Raw genomic sequence first — 19,419 nt, forward strand, 5'->3', positions numbered from 1 at the left:
TGGGGACCCACACCCTGACAAGCACTTGGAATTCATGGGTTGTATTTGTAGTCCTACACCAGCCATTTTGAGGACCAACACAGGTGTTTTGATTAACGTAGAACATTGGTTCTATGCCAATCAGACAAATTGAACACCTGTGTTGGTCCTCAATATGGCCGGTTTAGGACTACAAATGCAACCCATGAATAGTACGTATTACATTTAATGTGACTCGGTTCCGCAGATAAATATTGTGAAAATAGCAGATCTACATCTGCTATTGCGTTGCGAGGCGTTGTGAGCATGTAGATCGGCTATTTTCACAATGTTCGCCTCTTGCTTACTTAATATTTGACAGTTTGGCCAGTCCTGTCGAATATTCGACTATTCGAATACTTTGAGGTCGAATAATTCGAATACTAAAAATCACTATCTGTGAATGCCCTACACACTGGTGTAGCAGAGTGCTTCCAGTGAGCCATGCACGCACAATATCAGCACGCTGACTCCGTTTGACCAGAATGGAACAGAGCCTTCATTAGTATTATTGGTAACACCTTTGATGTACAATATGGCTGCTGTTCATAGAGCCAATTACACTAACCCAACATTTAACCCACCACCTTTGTGCGCCTTTGGTGTTTCTGTTGTGTGATGGTGATAACAATTGTACTGGTTTGCTTCTTGCTCACTTCATTCTGTGAATGATTAACAAGATTCTCCTCACCACCCCATTAGGTCTGTTTGCCATGTTGACGGCCTTTGCACTAAAGTCTCGTGTTCACTCTTTGCTAGCATGACCGTTTGTTGTTTAGTGTATGAGTTTCAATTCGTGCAGGGTTCAATTTGTAAAAAGAGAGGGGATGTTTTTTTCTTAAACATTTAAGCCCAACACTGTATACTCCTTTGTATGACAATTAGCAAAAATAGTCAATCTACAAGCTCACAATGTATCACAATGTGATCACGTTGTGAGCTTGTAGAGCTACCGTTTGTGCTATTTTTTGCTTTTTATCTTTGAAATCCACTGCCAAAAATGTGGCACATTTTGAACATGTACACCAAATAAATAGGGGTTTAACTAGGGTTAAATGTGGGTAGCATACATATATTAAATACATTATTACATTGTAATTTGTGATATTATTTCCCAAAAGCAAGTGCATGGATAGGGATACATTGCATCCCCACCGGCTATAGGAAATTAATGCAGAGGGGGGTGGGGGTATCAAAAGCAGCTAATCATGGATTCCTGCCCATCCCCTCAGCAAATAGAACCCTGTGTGAATGTATTATATGACAGGGATTCCCAACCTGCGGGAAGAGGCCCACTTGCGGGCCGCGAGGATATCGCAAGTGGGCCCACAAATAATTGGCAAAACACTTTTAATTGTAATAATTGTAATGATAACATAACATTAATGTCAAAAATATTGTGTTATAAATATATATTTTTACCTTGAATTTTATGTTTTATTTTGTGTATCTGTAGATGAATAGGAACTATACTGTGTTAGTTCCGTTGATCAAAGCGGGAAACACAATCGATTAATGTGGTCAGACGGTTGGGCCCAGATTTCCGTGGGTCCTGTTCCAGACAAGGTTGGGAACCGCTGTGTTGTGGTGGACTTGTTGACCATGGTTTTGTGCGTGATCTCACTGGACTGTGTGTGTGTGTGTGTGTGTGTGTGTGTGTGTGTGTGTGTGTGTGTGTGTGTGTGTGTGTGTGTGTGTGTGTGTGACAGGACTCGGGACAGGCCATACCGGTGGTGGTTGAGAGCTGCATTCGATACATCAATCTCTACGGTATGTTCCTGGTTGATTGATTGATTGATTGATTGATTGCCACACTTAAAGGAGCTATAGTCAACTTTTTCATTGTAGGGCCGACACTTTGTTTACATCCTAGTCTATAGACTAGATTAATGTAAACAAAGTGTCGGTCTGATAATGCTTATTTTATCATTATTTTATGCTTTTTGTGGTCATTTTTGAATAGAAACACATATATGAAGCTTATTTTTTTATAAAATATTTTCGAAACATTATTTTTATTTTAGCATCTGTTTTTCAAGAAAAAGTTGACTGTAGCTCCTTTAAACGAGTTAGACCAGGAATCCCTTTACGTAACTATACCTTTCAATCCTGGTACCACCTTTTAATGTTGTTGTTGCCAGTGTTGGGTATCGTTACTTTTCAAAGTAACTTGTTAAGTCACAATGCTATTGCCATTAAAAAGTAATCTGTTACGTTACTGCGTTACCCACTGAGAAAAGTAACTAGTTATTTTACTTTTCCGTTACCAACAATTAAAACCCACCTGCGAGGAAGTTTGGTAAACATAAACAAGGACGTGCTGGCCATTGGGAAAAGCGGGACAACTCTCGAATGGCCGGCCATTAGGAAAAAAATGTCGGGCAGAAACCTTGTGTCTCCAAGTTTCAAATTTGTAAATTTTTTCGCAAAGCAAAGCCCTGCTTCATACAAGGCCGTCGCACAAAAGTAGTGAAAAGTGAAAAGTGAAAACAGCGTTGTGTGCTTGTAGATCGGCTGTTTTCACTAGTTTAAAACATTTTTAAAATGATAAATACAAAACAAACGGTTTTGGACATACAAGGTTTACACCCGACAACGACAAAATATAACTCATGTAATTGGCCCACTGGCTTGTCACTTTGTCACAAATCTTTGAGTAGCAGCAGCGCTATAGAGAGAGATCTCTCTCTATAGCGCGCAATGAGGGCCTCTCCAACTCTTTTCCCGGGCTGAATCAGGGGCCCAGCATGTCCCCGAACATAAAAGTGCAGCCTACCTAGTGTTGTGGAGCTGTCCTGGGCTTCATTCACCATGGCTAATTGGCATTGACGTTGATCTCCTCCTTCCTTTCACCAATAAATCCCAAAATAGCCCATACTAAAAGGCAAACTCGTCTTCTCTCAATCTCTGCCATGAGTCACGGTCTTGTAAACAAGACCATATGGCACACACCGTCACTCCTGTGTGACACCAAAAGCAGTGACCCATCGAATAATGTAGATTAGACCAAGAAGAGAGTCGGTCACCGATTTTCGTGTAACACCGGGAGTTGAGTGGGACCGTGGCGTGCATGCATGTCTCCGCTGACAGTGACGCAGACAAGCTGACTAATTTAGGAAACAGCGCAAATGTGTCAGATGGATTATTTTTCAGGAACAGGGAAATATAGGTCTTAAATGCACCAAATAACACCGTTATTTTTTGGAAAAGGTGACTATAACGAAAACTACTAAATTGCAAAACTAAATTGTTAGGTTACTCCGTTACTCAGAAACATATTCCGTAACGGTAAAGCTGTTCATTTTAACACTGTTACACCCAACACTGGTTGTTGCTGTGTACAGTATAGCAACATACAGTACCTCTTTTTTTCAGAAGTGTTTTTAGAGTTGGCCTCAGGTCTAAATGAGTTAACCACTTTCACTTTCTAAGTGTTTCAAAAGTAGCTACACTAGACTAGCGGTATGTGCAAGCTCATACAAGAGCAACACTCTTGATGAGATGAGAGCAGTCGTGAGCGTCTAAAAATAGAGATACAACGTTTTGGCCTGATGGCAATGATTTGTGTGTACAGCATGTGTGACTGTTCACATACTTCTGAATGTATAGGCTAATAAATATCATTGGTGTGACAGAAACCCCATATCTCCATATTTCAACTTTTTACGTCTTTGTTTTGTTTCTAGGTTGCCTATTTTCACTATTTTAAAATTGTATTTAAAATAAAAAAAAAGCTATGTTTTTGACATATATACAAGGTTTCCACCCGACAGCGACGATAATGATATTTATCATGTAGAAAACAGAGAGTAAGGAGTGCATCTGTTTGACTGTAGAGTAACAATCTCCCAGGAAAGGTGCTCTTTGGTAGTCAGGTGACAAAATTGATGCAAAAAAAGTTAGACCAAGGCACTCTTGAGGGACAGTTAAAAAGCCTTTATTTTAGGGCTAATGCATGGCAAGAATAAGAAATTCACCTACGCGTTGCGGCACATGAAGCCTTCTTCAGGGTGACTGAAGTCACCAGTCACCCTGAAGAAGGCATTATGTGGCGCAACGCGTAGGTGAATTTCTTATTCTTGCCATGCATTAGCCCTAAAATAAAGGCTTTTTAACTGTCCCTCAAGAGTGCCTTGGTCTAACTTTTTTTTGCAATGATATTTATCATGTATGATAGATATGATGTGGTCCATGTTATGCTAATGCATACGTCTCTCCTTACAGGTCTGCAGCAGCAGGGTATCTTCCGAGTTCCGGGCTCCCAGGTCGAAGTCAACGACATTAAAAATTCATTTGAAAGAGGTTGGTCCCGCTTGCACAGGGTCATCTCCCCCTCCTGATTGCTTTTAAATTGTGTTTCGTCTGCCTTCCTAAGCCACACACACTCTCCCCCAGGTCTCCTAAGTGCATGTCAAAGAGAACGTTTGCTCGCATGTGGCGCAGTGGTATAGCAGCTATACTAGACGCGGGTGATATTTTAGCCGCGCGATGCATAGAGTTGTGTTCCGACACCAATACCACTATCGGAAATGCCTCCGGTAGATATAGTAGTGCCTAAAATGCGGAATCGATTGCCGGCAACTACGCAAGTCTAGGCACGGATCCGACATCATGACGTTTATCACGTGATGATAGTTTATTACCACACTGAGCTAAATTGGGGTATATACGTATAATTAGAGGCTGCAGAAACAAAGGGGCAAAATAATTGCTGTAAAAAGCACTGTAAATGTATACATTCTTGTGTGCGTTTTTGTATTACTAATTTCTCAATCTCCATGTCTGTCCAAATCAAAACAAACAAACTCCTTCAAAGTTTTGTTTCCCCCATCCAAAAGTGGACTGTATTATTTACTATAAAAAGTTCATTTTTCTTCCTTTTTTCTGTTTTCCTTCTGTTTTATTTTTAATTAAATTAACACTGGTATCAACCAATATGCAAGCTTGGATATTGAATCGTTATCAATCATAAAGGAGATAAACGATACCGGAACATCTCTATTGTGTGCAATGCAACACAATCCCATTGGTAGAATTGTGACACAATGCGATGTACTGTAGATTGTCCAATATAGGGATGCTAGATTTAAAATAGTAAACCAGTTGGTTATACAAACATACTGTGCTCTCAGTGTACAGTACAATTGTAAATATGTTAAATCGATTATCCGTCCGTTTAGTGTGCATTTTGAAAACCTGACAGAAATGAAGGCCCAGGAGTGGTACACAAAATGACAAGCACGGAATGTGGCTGCCGATGGGGGCTTAATGTGTGCAGCTGTGTGTGTGTGTGTGTGTGTGTGTGTGTGTGTGTGTGTGTGTGTGTGTGTGTGTGTGTGTGTGTGTGTGTGTGTGCGTGCGTGCGTGCGTGCGTGCGTGCGTGCGTGCGTGCGTGCGTGCGTGCGTGCGTGCGTGCGTGCGTGCGTGCGTGCGTGCGTGCGTGCGTGCTTGCGTGCGGTTAGGTTTAGTATTAAACATTTACTCGAATTAATGATTTACACTTAGTTGCGTGCTGGTGTTGTGCACCGAGTTTTGGACTTGTAGACCTGCTGTTTTCTTTGGATTTAGGCTTCTAGTTATAAAATGTCAATTAAAATAAATGGCATTCGTTTTGTGTGTGCGTGTGCGTTTGTGCCTATAGGAGAAGACCCGCTGGTGGATGATCAGAGTGATCATGACATCAACTCCGTGGCCGGGGTCCTCAAGCTCTACTTCAGGGGTCTGGAGAACCCCATGTTCCCTAAAGAGTGCTTCCTTGACCTCCTCTCCACCACCAGTGAGTCATCATGCAGCCTTGCAGGCTTCTAGCATCACACACACTCTGCACTGACACTGCCTATGAACGGTCTCTAGAGCAGGGGTCTTCAACCTTTTCATGCCGAGGACCCCTCAGTTGAGAGAGAGAGAGATGAAGCAGGGACCCTCACAACTTTTTCATATATTCCATATAGTTTCATTGTTTGACAGTAAAAACATCAGTGTATTTTGATTCAATTTGTGTTGTCGGATGTTTGATAACGTTGACCTTTCACTCTGTACTTGGTCTGCTCTTTTTCCAATATTCACCAAACCTCTTTGCCGAAAATAGCTGATCTACAAGCTCACAACGCCTTTTCTCGTGAAAACGGCGTCATGTGCACAGGCCTTTACATAGCTTTACATCATCTCTCTCTCTGTCTCTCTCTCTCTCTGTCACTCTCTCTCTCTCTGTCTCTCTCTATATATTGTTGTTGTCAGGTGGAAACCTTGTCTGACATCCTCTGTCTTTCTCTTTGTGTCAGAGCTGGAGTCTGGAGCAGAGAGAGCTCATCACATTCAGCAGACCGTGGTGTCTCTACAGAGACCTGTGATCATTGTCATGCGCTACCTGTTTGCATTCCTCAACCAGTAAGTCCTGTCCCATCACACCTAGTCTCGTGCCCAAACTGTTAACTCCCACAATTTGCACATGCTTGTATTCTGAATATTCTGAATTTGCGCCACAGAAAGCTGACCGCAGTGAAGATGCGAATTTTGATAACAACATTTTAAATTATAAACTTCATGGCATATTTACCACAAAAAATGTACAAGTCTTTTGCAAACAAGCTATCAGAAATTTGTATCCAAGGTCTAACTTGTTCTCCTCCCGTGGACATTTTTATCGGCTATGTCCTGCTGTCTACTCCACTGGAAGCACCCAGAGTGATACACTACCAGTAAGACTCCCTAATCGGGAGATAAGCGCTTATCTCCACAAATATAACCGACGAATCTCACTAAGTCTGACCTCACAAGCCCCATATTTGGACACGAACAACATATAACTCCATATATAGAGACATAGCTGCTGACATCAGTATGACATCACACTGCTGACATCAGTATGACATCACACCGTACACAAATGACCCTTATATAAAACCGGCATTATCTACCGACAGATTAGATGCAAGCAGGATCTCGACTCAGCAACCAACTGTTTACCCTAGCAACCAACTGTTTACCATAGCAACCATGTTTTTTTACCTTAGCAACCAACTGTTTACCCTAGCAACCAACTGTTTACCACAGCAACCATGTTTTTTTTCCCCTAGCAACCAACTGTTTACCCTAGCAACCAATTGTTTACCACTAGAATATCGCCCGCCTTTGGCGGGCGAATCCTAGTGTTCGCACATAAATCCTTAGTCTAGTTGTGGGAAGAAAAGGATATCATCATCATCATGGCCCCAAATAACTTTTAAATATCTTGCAATTGGCGACGAGTCTCGACTCTTAACTCATCTGCTGCCATTTAACAATACCTTCGTACTCCAATCCTGCCATGAGTCTCCATAGACTTCCATGTAATCAGTAGTGCACGGATAATGCACACCCATGCCTAGATCATGCACCACGTGTGTCCACATTGCTCACAGCTTTCAAACAAAAAAATCAGAATGGAAATCCGTTCAGGCATTCATGAGTTAACAGCCACTATGTTTTCCTATAATGTAAACAAAAATGGCTGCCATGCTTGAAAGATGGGGTTGCTATGGGGGTTAAACATGCGATTTCGCGATCGCTATCATGCCTACTAACGTTTTTGGGGTCCAAAAAAAATTTTGAATTTTTTTTTTTTTTTTTTTTCAAAATGGCGGCCATTCTCGGGTTCCTCGGGCGTGGCAGGGTGGGACATCGGGAAATTCTTGGGTTCCTCGGGCTTGGCAGGGTATGAGTTAATAAATCGGCAAGAGTGCCTCTCATTTTCAATACAAAGGCTAAGCTATATAAGCTCTCCATCATCAGCAATAGTAGTCAGTGGTGCATGTTCCCCACACTCCCAAGCCCCCACCGTTGCGCTTAGGTTCACCGGGAAAAACTCGGTCGCGAGAGGCGACATGGGTTCTGAAGGCAAAGGTGGAGTCAGTGACGTAGCGGCGGCTCCGGCAGAGAAGTATAGGTTCCACTTGCGCAAAGGCACGTCGCATCCGCATACGTCAGGGACGTTTACTTGAGAGACACGGAAGAAGGAGAGACTGTAAAGGATAAGTGATTGTCGTCTCAGGAAGAAGGACAGACCTTTCAGGAAGAATGATATGTGACGTAGCACCGTTCGCGGCTGAGGCAGAAAAGCGGGGCAAAGAAGGTAAAAGAATGCATAAAGAGACAATAAATAGCGACGGTCCAAAAGCGAGAGGTATGATTGTGCTGTTGGTTAAATGGTTTTGGGAATTGGGCCGTGGGTCTGTGCTAACATAGCTGCAGTGTAGCAGCGGGATACAGTACACGGGGCGTGATTAACTTCTCAGGGAGTGGCTAACTTCTAAATTGTATATAAGGATAGCAACCATGTTTTCTTACCCTAGCAACCAACTGTTTACCCTAGCAACCAACTGTTTAACATAGCAAACATATTTTTTACCTTAGCAACCAACTGGTTACCATAGCAACCACTGTTTTAGACCACTGTTTCTTGCCGGTCTTATATAAGGGTCATTTGTGTACGGTGTGATGTCATACTGATGTCAGCAGTGTGATGTCATACTGATGCGGAGATATGAGCAGGGCAAAGGTGTGACGTGTGACCGACGGACGGACGGACGGCCGGCCGGTGGAGGTTTTGATACTAAACTGCAACCTAACGGTCGCAACTACGCAATCAATATGGCCCTGCCCCGTTTTCAGACTGTTTGTAGAAAAACCATGTAACCTACTGCAGGGGTTCCCAAACTTTTTTGTCTCAGGGCACCCCATAAAAATTTGTTTTAATCCGAGGCACCCCTACATTGTAATTTTCACTCCCAGCACCTTATATTTAGCCTATAGCATATCGTCGTGGTCGGGCAGAAACCTTGTATGTCCAAAACCGTTCGTTTTGTATCTATCATCTATAAAATGTGCTAAACTAGTGAAAACAGCAGATCTACAAGCACACAACGCCTCGCATTGCGAGGCGTTGTGAGCTTGTAGATCGGCTGTTTTCACTAGTTTTGTGCAACAAAGGCTTTCTGCCTGACCATAATGATATTTTAGTGATTATATTGCGAGGAAAACGTTGAGATAATAGCCATTTTGGTTAGAACTGACTGAAAATAACTTTGTACTTCAAGTTTAAAATGATACTAAATATTTTTTCATGTGTCCAAATAAATTCCAAATATTATCAAATTATCTCGCGGCACCCCTGGACTGCTGTCGCGGCACCCCAGGGTGCCCCTTCACCCACTTTGAAAACCCCTGACCTACTGTATCATAATGTCAATATTCGGGGCATGACATCACAGCTTTAAGTAAAACATGTGGGTACTTTTCCTACCCCTGTCTGTGTCTATCCTCAGTCTGTCTCAGTACAGTGACGAGAACATGATGGACCCCTACAACCTGGCCATCTGCTTCGGGCCCACCCTGATGCCCATCCCCGACGGCCAGGACCCTGTGTTGTGCCAGGCGCACGTCAACGAGATCATCAAGACCATCATCATCCACCACGAGGTCATCTTCCCCAGCCTGCGCGAGCTGGACGGCCCCGTGTATGAGAAGTGTATGGCCGGGGAGGAGTACTGGTGAGTGTTGGTTTAGTCCATGTGTTTATTTTATAGGGCAGGGGTCTTACATGTTATTCAAACTAGGGTGAGTTGTCAATATCCCTGGTGGATGAATTTGTTAATGCTCTATACCAGGGGTTCTCAAACCTTTTTAGGCTGTGACCCCCAAAATAAACATATTTGAACTGGGGACTAGCACTTGGAATTGTAGGTATTACATTTAATGTGACTCGGTTCCGCAGATAAATATTGCGAAAATAGCAGATCTTGCGAGGCGTTGTGAGCATGTAGATCGGCTATTTTCACAATGTTTGCCTCTTGCTTACTTAATATTTGACAGTTTGGCGAGTCCTGTCGAATATTCGACAATTAGAATACTTGGAGGTTGAATAATTCGAATACTAAAAATCACTATTCGTGAATGCCCTGATTCAAACCAAGGGTGACCCTTGACTGAGAGAGAGAGAGAGAGACGCATCAGGGACGCCCAAACATTGCAGATTTTCATAGATTTCATGGAAAGTTTCATAGACTTGTTTGACATTGTTTACACAGTCATGATCTTATATCTTAGCACTTTCTGCTTGCATCAGTGTCTACCGGCCCGGCTAACCTAACATCATAATCCTTTACTGTTGAGCAGGGTTGCCAAATTCTTTTGAGAGAAATAAGCCAACACAACTCCACAAACAAGCCAACTCTTTCGAGAGAAATGAGCCAAGTCTCACCTCGAAAAACAAGCCAAAAGTTGAGGCAAATAAGTGGACTTGGCAACACTGTTGCCGGGACTTTTTCCTAACCCCGGAAGTCCACGACCAAATGCCTAGGTAGTCGGGGCAATGTTCTCCGAATATGGACGCTAGGGTTCAAGTGGTCAATATAAAAAAGGAGGGAAAAAAGTTTCTATCACACAAAGATTTGGAAGACCTCCTGTAGTAACTCTGAGGACCCCCTAAGGGTCCCAGACCCCCTGTTGTAAACAATTTTGAAACTCACTTTTCAACCGTGATATTTTGACATATTTATTTTATCTCAGGTAACAAATGCTAATAATTATTGCATTGGACAGACTGTTGGCACAGTGGGGTGGTTAACTACTGTCATTCAATATTTTTTGGCATTCTTAAGTACGCACAGCAAGCAGCCAGACATAACAGACAGCGGTAAAGGGAGAGAGCAGCGTGAGATAATACATAATAAATGGTTGTGAATAACTTTCTCCTCTTCCCTAAATCATCCCGTGGGCTGGACTGGGGCCGGATGCTAGTTTTCCACCCCTATGAATTCTCTCCTTTTTTAAATTGATTTAATACTTTTGTACTGTTTGTTAACAGCACAAGTAGTACAGTAGTACAGTCAAAGGTTGTTATGCTAAAAGGATAATACAAAAGTACCCTGGGGCTTGTTTCCACTGCGGTCCATGGTACTCAATTCAACATGTACACAACCAAAACCAGCTTTTCAGACCAGCACTCACAACACTCTGGTTTGTCGCAGGACACGCAATTCGGTCCGGCAGTACCCATCTTTTTCTTTCTTTCTTTTATTCTGGGCATGACATCACAGCTTTAAGTAAAACTATGTTTTTAATGGTTTCAATTGCTATAGGGAGGTATGCAGGGCAGGGGTGTCAATTGGGTATGCAGCTGCCATACCCTGGGTCCAGGGGGGGAAATAAAAGTTACTTTTAAATATAAATCCACAAATGTCTCTTTGTCCATCTGTTCTGGTTATTATGTTGTTAAATTACAGTAAAATAACCACAAATGCAACATTTTACAAAATGGTCACTTTAACAAGGTTACAATTATATTCTATATAATTGTCTATATATGTATTCTCCCCATCTTGACAAAATGGTATATTCCCAGGTTCCGCAGGTCAGCTGCACAGGTGCAATGCATTGTTGTTAATTGTGGCACATTTACTAACATGCAAGTTTAGCTGCACTTGAACAACCGTTCCAGGCTGCCATATCCAGCCCAAGAAACCATAGAAACAGGGACAAATAGAATGTACTTCTTAGAATAAATGTATCATGCCTGTTGCTAAGGTATGGCAACATGACTGGTGTCATGCACGCGCGTGAAGGCGCGCGTGCAAGACACCAGTCATGTTGCCATACCTTAGCTTTATCTGAACTCACGCCACTGATGCAGGGACACTGACAAGTGCTCCCCCCTAACCCGACCCCACCGTGCCTAGTGCTGACGAGGAACTGACTGCTATTTTTTCCCTCTGGCATTACCCAATGTTCTGGAGCATCAAACATAATCCATAATTCATAGGATATGGAATACTAAATGTGGGCATTTATAGAGCATAGTTAAAGGTCCTGTGTAAAGCTAGTTAAGGGATTTTATTGAACAGAGATATTTGTTTTTCTTCTCATGATTAAAACAACATGGTGGGAGGTGTAGAATGAGTCTTTACTCTCTGTTGTATCTTTCCATCCAGTGAGAGTCCCCATAGTGATGCTGGGGCCCTGGACGAGGTAGACAATGGTACCGGACCCAACACCAGTGATGAAGGTGAGCTGTCAGTGTCTCTAGTGCTCATACAGTACAGTACAGTACAGTACGTTATTATATCGCCGTTGTCGGGTGGAAACCTTGTATGTCCAAAACCGTTCGTTTTTATCATTTAAAAAAAATGAACTAAACTAAACTAGTGAAAACAGCCGATCTACAAGCACACAACGCCTCGCACCGCGAGGCAGGGCTTTACTTCACGAAAAAACATACTCATTTGAAACTTGGAGATACGAGGTTTCTGCCCGACAGTAACGATATATTAGCTTTGAGATATTCATTAGTTTGAGTTTTTATATCGCTTTTCTGTTTGGTTTTTCATTTCATTTTGGTTCTACAGTAGTTACAGTAGTTACATGATATAGTGTTTATTTTATTTTAATAGTTGACTAGTTTTAGTTTAGTTTTACTTGTTCAGATATTATGAGGAAAGCCTGAAAAAAGGATTTGACATCAGATATAAAGGTGGGAATTCAAAAAGGAATATGATTTTACATGCAATTCTATTTCATTGTACTTGCCTGCACTACAATACTGCACCATTATGTTGCATTATGACAAAATAAACCCATAAAATGTAACTATGTGTACGTTCGTAATGCAATTCCAAAGGTGAAAGCTGTACGTTGTTTCACCCGGATAAGCAATGGCGGATTCGGTCAAGCTCCAAAATACCTGTATGTGTGTCTCAAAGAATAGCAATGATTACTATCACAATATAGTGGTTTAACCTTTTTTTTTATTTATTTATTTATAAATAATCAATCAAAATTTTTATTGAGTTTACACAAAAATGTGTGACAGAATTGGAGAGTATTGGGCTATCGGAAGATTTAAAGTGTACTTTTTGTATATCCGTGAGTTCTGCTAATAGGACATATGGGGAACATTCCCAGCTCTCAAGGGGTTCTGTCCCACCATTAAGGAGATCATGTACCCACTCATGAATAGTACGACAGTGGCAGGCCTAGTTATAATATAATACATTTGGCAGTGCCAAACCTCCCCTATCCTTAGGTAGTTGTAGTATCCTCATACTCAACCTTGGTTTTTTGCCATGCCATATACATTTAGAAAAGTCCCTTTCTATTTCCCTGATTACTTTCTTGGTAAGATAAAGAACATTTTAGTTTTATAGTACAGTACAGAGCAGTACAGTATAGCGGACAGTGGTCACATCATAAACAGATGAAACATCATAGACCCGGCGACTCTTCTGTCATTCCAGAACCGGAGCAGATCGAGGCCATAGCTAAATTTGACTATGTGGGTCGCAGTCCCAGAGAGCTTTCCTTCAAGAAGGGCGCGTCCCTGCTGCTGTACCTGCGCGCCTCTGAGGACTGGTGGGAGGGCCGGCACAACGGAGTGGACGGCCTCATCCCACACCAGTACATCGTCGTCCAGGACATGTGAGTACAGTATGAGTCTTTACCCAACAGGCACGTGCACACATTGACATCAAAGGGGGCCCTTTTATCTATCTGTAAAAAGTGCCCTCTCCAGCCCATGAGTGCAGTTTTTACTATGGTGAATGCCATAGTTCCATGCCATACCTGAAGGCGGCATTCAAGAGAATTGCCTTGTCAAACTGTCCTGAACTTGAATGCAGCATCTTATGTTGAAAGAATTGCCCTCTCTGTGTAGAAATCAAGTATCGAAAACAGCCGACCTCCAAGCTCTCAACTGCGACACGTTGTGAGCTTGGGAGGTCTGCCATTTTTGATATTTTGACCAAAAGGCCCTTTTAAAAATGTCAGCCCCTGCCTCTCTAAGATTCTCTGGTCTTTACCACACCGTACATTGTTGTACAACGCTCCACTCGTCCCAGACTCTTCTCCCTCCTGGCCCCCTGTGGAATGAAGTCCCCATTGCATTTAGAACTGCAGACTCACTCCCTAGCTTCCGCCTTAATCTAGACTCACCTCTTCAGACTCCACCTTAGCCCATATAGCACTTACCGTAGCATTTTCCTAGCTAATAATAAGGATCTGATTGTGTATTATAGCCTTGAGGCAATCTGTTTACAGTACATTATGAGATTACATTAGCCTATTAAAGGATAACTAGTTGTAAGCTTATCTAACCTGCATCACCACACAGTGTGCAGGCCATGACTTCCTATCTAGCCAAGTATAAAGTATATATTTTTTAAATAGAAAAAAAAAAAAGAAAAAGCGAATATTCAACTTCGGTGAACAACATCGAATAGTGACTTTGATATTCGAATATTTTGTGAATGCCCTAGTTTGAGGTAATATCTGCTCATTCACATGTCCTGAAATAATTATGTTTTTTGCTGTCGGTAGAAACCTCATACCTGTCCAAAACTGTCTTATCACTTTTCAGTATTCAAATTCAAAACTAGCAAAAATAGCCTGTGCAAGCTCAAAGGCTTGTAGATCTGCTATTTCTGCTATTTTTTGTGTGACACTGTTGTATGACGGGGGAAAAAAACAACTTAAAGGGATATTCCACTTTCAACAGGGAGCAGTGGAAGGGCCTCTCTCCACATACACACCCATTGTAACTTCAAACTCCATTTTAACCATGATAGATTCATTAAAAATCAAACCTCGGTTCGAACTGAAGCGGTGAATTAGAGCAGTTCCAGATCTATGTTTTTGATTCAGATGGGTCCCAGGGACATTTTATGAGTCCCGTTTTTACTGGTGTGTGTGTTTTTTTTTTTTTTTCTTTTTTTTTTACCGCAACGTGCTCTCTCTCTCTCTCTCTCTCTCTCTCTCTCTCTCTCTCTCTCTCTGTTTTCACCGTGCGGTTTGTAAGTTTCACTTTCGGTTTAGAAATCAGCATCGCTTGCTCTGTCTGGCTCTCTCGGCTCTCTCTCTCTCTCTCTCTCTCTCTCACGCGCGCATGCGCAGATCCTGTTCATACTGGTGAGTGAGTGAGTGAGTGAGGACAAGGCATGGGACAGACATGAGCATACATTGGAAGCGGCTAGTCACCGCTTCAAAAACACCCATTATTTTTTCTGGTGACTCATACTACCCTCCTAATACGTGAGCAGGCCGTGTTTATTCGATAACTTTTTAAATTTATTTTTAATAATTATTTGGGAAAATGGAAAAAATGAAATACAAAAAGATAATTATTAAAAATAAATGAAAAAAGTTATCGAAAAAACACGGCCTGCTCACATATTAGGAGGGTGGTATGAGTCACCAGAAAAAAATAATGGGTGTTTTTAAAATGAATCTGTCATGGTTAAAATGAAGTTTGAAGTTACAATGGGTGTGTGTGGGGAGAGGCCCTGGGCCTGGAGGGCCTGGTAACATTTACATCAAATATCTAAATATTCAATCAAGCTAATTAAAAACTGTTCAGGGTATTCATAAAAGCCTGATTAGATGATAAAATTACCAAAAGCTTTTTTGAAAGTGAAGTATCCCTTTAACACCTTCTAAGCCAAGGGGAGCCCCTTAATGTTAAAACCGTACTATATCGCACATCCCCCCAGGGACTCTCAGCCACGTCGTACATTCCCGGACTTTGTCTTTAAAACCGGAATAAAAGCTTTTGATCCGAAAATCGGCGATCGTCTAACCTTCCCTAGTCACCACTCGTGCACTGATAGCTCATGCAGACCGTGCATGAAGCAGAGGTGACGTCAGCGCCTCTCCTTCTCCAAGGCACCTTCCACCCATCCGTTTACTGTCTACACACTCGAGCTCCTCCTGCAGCCATGCTTGGGGCTATGCTAGCGAAACTTTTCAGTTCTGTTCTTCAGTCACACATGGACTATTTGCGGGGACATTTACGTGAAAGGATCGCGCACGCGAAACGCACGGGGACATCGACGATCGGCCAAAACCCCCATTCTATCCCAACGGAAATCGAGAAAATCATGGTGAGTTACTGGCCTGGGGGGAAAAAAAAAAGAAAAAACAGCGGCGCTGTTCAAGATGGAGGGGCTGCGGGGTCATGTTTATAAACATAATATTATGTCTCAGATCACAATACAATAATAGAAATGTCACGGCTAATCTACCAACCACCATTCTATTTCGGACGTCAAGGTGTTAAGTAAAAGGCAAAACATTTAGGTGCAATAATGTGCACACCTAGACAGCCTGGACACACAATCTGTGCAAAAGGCTGTTGCAGAGTCTTTACTTTCTATGAATATTGAGGCCTGCTGACATTCTAGCAGGCATTCCTAGAGACTATCATTAGACACAGAATTACAGCATGGTTTAGCAATTTGGCAGTGCAACTGAAAAGCAGGCAAGCTAGCAATGAGGAAAATAGGGAAGAAAGGCAGCACAGTATGAGCCCATATGGACAGTAACTAAGTACATTTACTTGAGTCCAGTACATTTTTGGAATATTTGTTGTTTTTTGCAAGCTGATTTCACTCTGCTATATTTTAAATAGAAATATTTTTCTTTTGACTCCACTACATTTTTAGGAAGGGACCAAGAGACGACTTAAGCTATATTTCAAATAGGCGATCTGCATTTAGATTTTCAAACATTTTTAAAATGTACTTTAATTTGTACAGAATTCTTGTAGTATTACATGTATATACTCTGTCCACCACTGATACAGAGTCTGAGCAAACAGGCAGTCGTGAAAATAAGCAACACAACTCATAGCAGACTCTCTCTACATCCACTCTTCTGTGAATAAGAGCCGGTGCCAAAGTGTAAATCAAACCGCTTTAAACTATTGTTGTCCCTGACTCCATTGAGCTGCTGAACTCTAATGCTAAATCTGACTGCAACGGAGCAATGTGCAATAAATAAGCAGGTATAGCACACTTTAATTCTTACAGTTGTTGTTTAAGCCGTCATGTTGTCAACGCTTTATGTTTTAAGATGCTGTCTAGCATCGTGTCAATGATTCTCACATTTCTTTTTTCTTTTTTCCCCCCCACATTTTCTTGTTACAGTGTATTGATGTATTGCAACTGTATCTTAACCCATTTAGGCCTAGAATTATTGAATGCTTTAACCAGTGAAAAATAGCAGATCTACAAGCTCACTGCGAGCTTGTAGATCTGCTATTTTTGAAAAAGTCATGAAAATGTGTGCAAATCATTAAATATATGTATCTTCAAAGCGAACGTGTGAAACTCAAATTTTGCTTCTGGCTGGTCCCTGGAACTAAATATTTTGAGTTGGGGGTCCGTGGCCAAATAAATATCCGTTTCAAAAGACACTTATAGAATCGGGTCAAAATTCTAATTTTCATGATTTTTCAAAAATAGCAGATCTACAAGCTCGCAGTGCGGCACTCGGTGCCGCGCTGTGAGCTTGTATATCTGCTATTTTTCAATAGTTAAAGCATAAAATAATGATACACAATAATGTGTACCCGTTCTGAATGGGTAAGTAAAACATCTGAGCACTTCTTTCTCCACTGGTCCTTAGTATTAGTTGCCCCGTTTTCCCCTTGCCACCCATTGGCAGAGACAAATAGCAAATCCAAACTCCTAATTAGCAATTAGCCATAGTCAATATTCAATAGAGCCTCAAGGATCAGCCGGCTAGCTCTCATAAAGGACAAACCGTAAGGTCACTCTCCACTCCAGCCATTCCTTTATTTCCTGCCCTCTTGGCTGTTACTGGATCTAAATTCAGCACATGGCAGATGGCTCAATTAAAGCTTAATTAAGAGAGAGCATCTTCCGCTAATCGTTGCCGTCGGGCAGAATCCTTGTATGTCCCATATTTCAATGCCCCACTATGCCGAAAATAGACGATCTGCAAGCTGACAATGTGCCGCAATGCGACGTGTTGTGATCTTGAAGATCAGCTATTTTTTTTTAGAAAGTAGAAAGTAAAAGTGATGGCCTGGGAAGCCGTGGTTCAGTGGACGGTCCAGGCACCAAGACACATACTGTAAGCACCCTGACAGTGCATCGCGGGTTTGATTCCCGTTCCCGACGATCTGCACGTCTCTCCCCATCTCTCTTTCCCTGTTTCCTGTCTATCTCCACTATCAAACTATAAATAAAGGCAGAAAAAGACACAAAAATATATTTTTTAAAAAGTATAAAAGTGATTAAGCCTCTGTGTAGGTTTTATAAATATTTAACTAATAAAAATATTAACAAGAGCTTGTGACAAAATAATAACTACATTGGATCCATTGAAACTAAGGGTTTCCCTTTTTTTCGAATTTCTTTTTACGGATTTTGGACATACAAGGTTTGTGCCCGACGTCGACATTGACGTAATCCTCTACCTATTGTCTGGCATCACAAGTGGGCTCCCTAGCAGCGCCCAAGTAGTTTATTTTGCCTGTAAAAATCGTTGAGGAGGCTCGCGCTGCAGATGGTTAGACCCACAAATGGCGCGATTTGCATATGATGATTTGCATATTGATTGTCAGGGATTTGATTGTGAGGGTGTTTTCTTAGCGACATGCAGAGGACAAAAGGCATTAAATGGGCTTCAACGGCGGGTTTACCAAGATCTTAAGCGCTTAAGCCTCGTCTTTCCAGTTTGTCGTACGATGGTCGGTGTTGCACATTGAAAATGGTTCGATATACAAGCTCACAGCGCATCGTGGCGTGGCGTGTTGCGAGTTTGTAGATCTGCTGTTTTTTATTAGGTTATTATGGCAACGCTACAGTTCTGTTTATTTCATCTACCTATCGTTTCATTTCTTTCTCATGTGGTTGCTTGAGTGGGGTTTCTGTGTATTTAGTGAACTGTAATATTATTATTCTTTCGTCGTTGTCGGGTGAAAACCTTGTATGTCCAAAACTGTTCCTTTTGCATTTATCATTTAAAAAATAATTTAAACTAGTGAAAACAGCCGATCTACAAGCACAGGTGCGAGGCGTTGTGTGCTTGTAGATCTGCTGTTTTCACTACTTATCTGCGACGGCCTTGTGTGATGAAGCAGGGCTTTACTTTGCGAAATAACGGACACATTTGAAACTAGGAGGTACGAGGTTTCCACCCGACAACGACGCTTTGTTATTCTTTAAAAAACATATTGATAATTGAAAAATAATTGTGTTTTTTAGATGATTTTGGCCTATGCCCATGCTCAAAATGGACGGCAGTTTGAGAGTGTTTTTTTTTAACCCGGTCCCTGTTGTTTTTTTCCAGGGACGACGCGTTCTCAGACAGCGTCCCTCACAGAGGGGACACGGAGGCCCCCAGCGGGGGGGCGTACCAAGGTGACAGAGCCCCGTCCAGGAATGACCACCACACTCCTGAGCACCGCTTTGGAGCCGCACTGGGCAGGTACACTGACACTCCACACCAGTGGTTCACCATCCTTTTCATGTCAAGTATTTAGCTGCGGACCCTAGGGCATTCACGAATAGTGATTTTTAGTATTCGAATTATTCAACCTCAAAGTATTCGAATAGTCGAATATTTGAC

The 19,419-nt window shown here is 42.0% G+C and overlaps 1 protein-coding gene across 3 annotated transcripts in view; it reads left to right on the plus strand.

Annotated features, from left to right (window-relative positions):
• Window positions 1-19,419, plus strand: part of LOC308286264 (SLIT-ROBO Rho GTPase-activating protein 3-like) — a 112,092-nt gene that overhangs the window by 87,617 nt on the left and 5,056 nt on the right. For 2 of the 3 annotated variants that reach the window (XM_080727248.1, XM_080727246.1), the window contains exons 13-20: window positions 1,728-1,788; window positions 4,243-4,320; window positions 5,660-5,794; window positions 6,300-6,405; window positions 9,321-9,545; window positions 11,985-12,058; window positions 13,287-13,467; window positions 19,141-19,278. In XM_080727248.1, the coding sequence (XP_080583374.1) occupies window positions 1,728-1,788; window positions 4,243-4,320; window positions 5,660-5,794; window positions 6,300-6,405; window positions 9,321-9,545; window positions 11,985-12,058; window positions 13,287-13,467; window positions 19,141-19,278 (998 nt within the window). The remainder of the gene's footprint in view (window positions 1-1,727; window positions 1,789-4,242; window positions 4,321-5,659; window positions 5,795-6,299; window positions 6,406-9,320; window positions 9,546-11,984; window positions 12,059-13,286; window positions 13,468-19,140; window positions 19,279-19,419) is intronic. The other variant, XM_080727247.1, reaches the window with a different exon arrangement.

The sequence above is a fragment of the Nannobrachium achirus genome, assembly GCF_963921795.1.
Source record: "Nannobrachium achirus genome assembly, chromosome: 6".
Lineage (NCBI taxonomy): Eukaryota > Metazoa > Chordata > Actinopteri > Myctophiformes > Myctophidae > Nannobrachium > Nannobrachium achirus.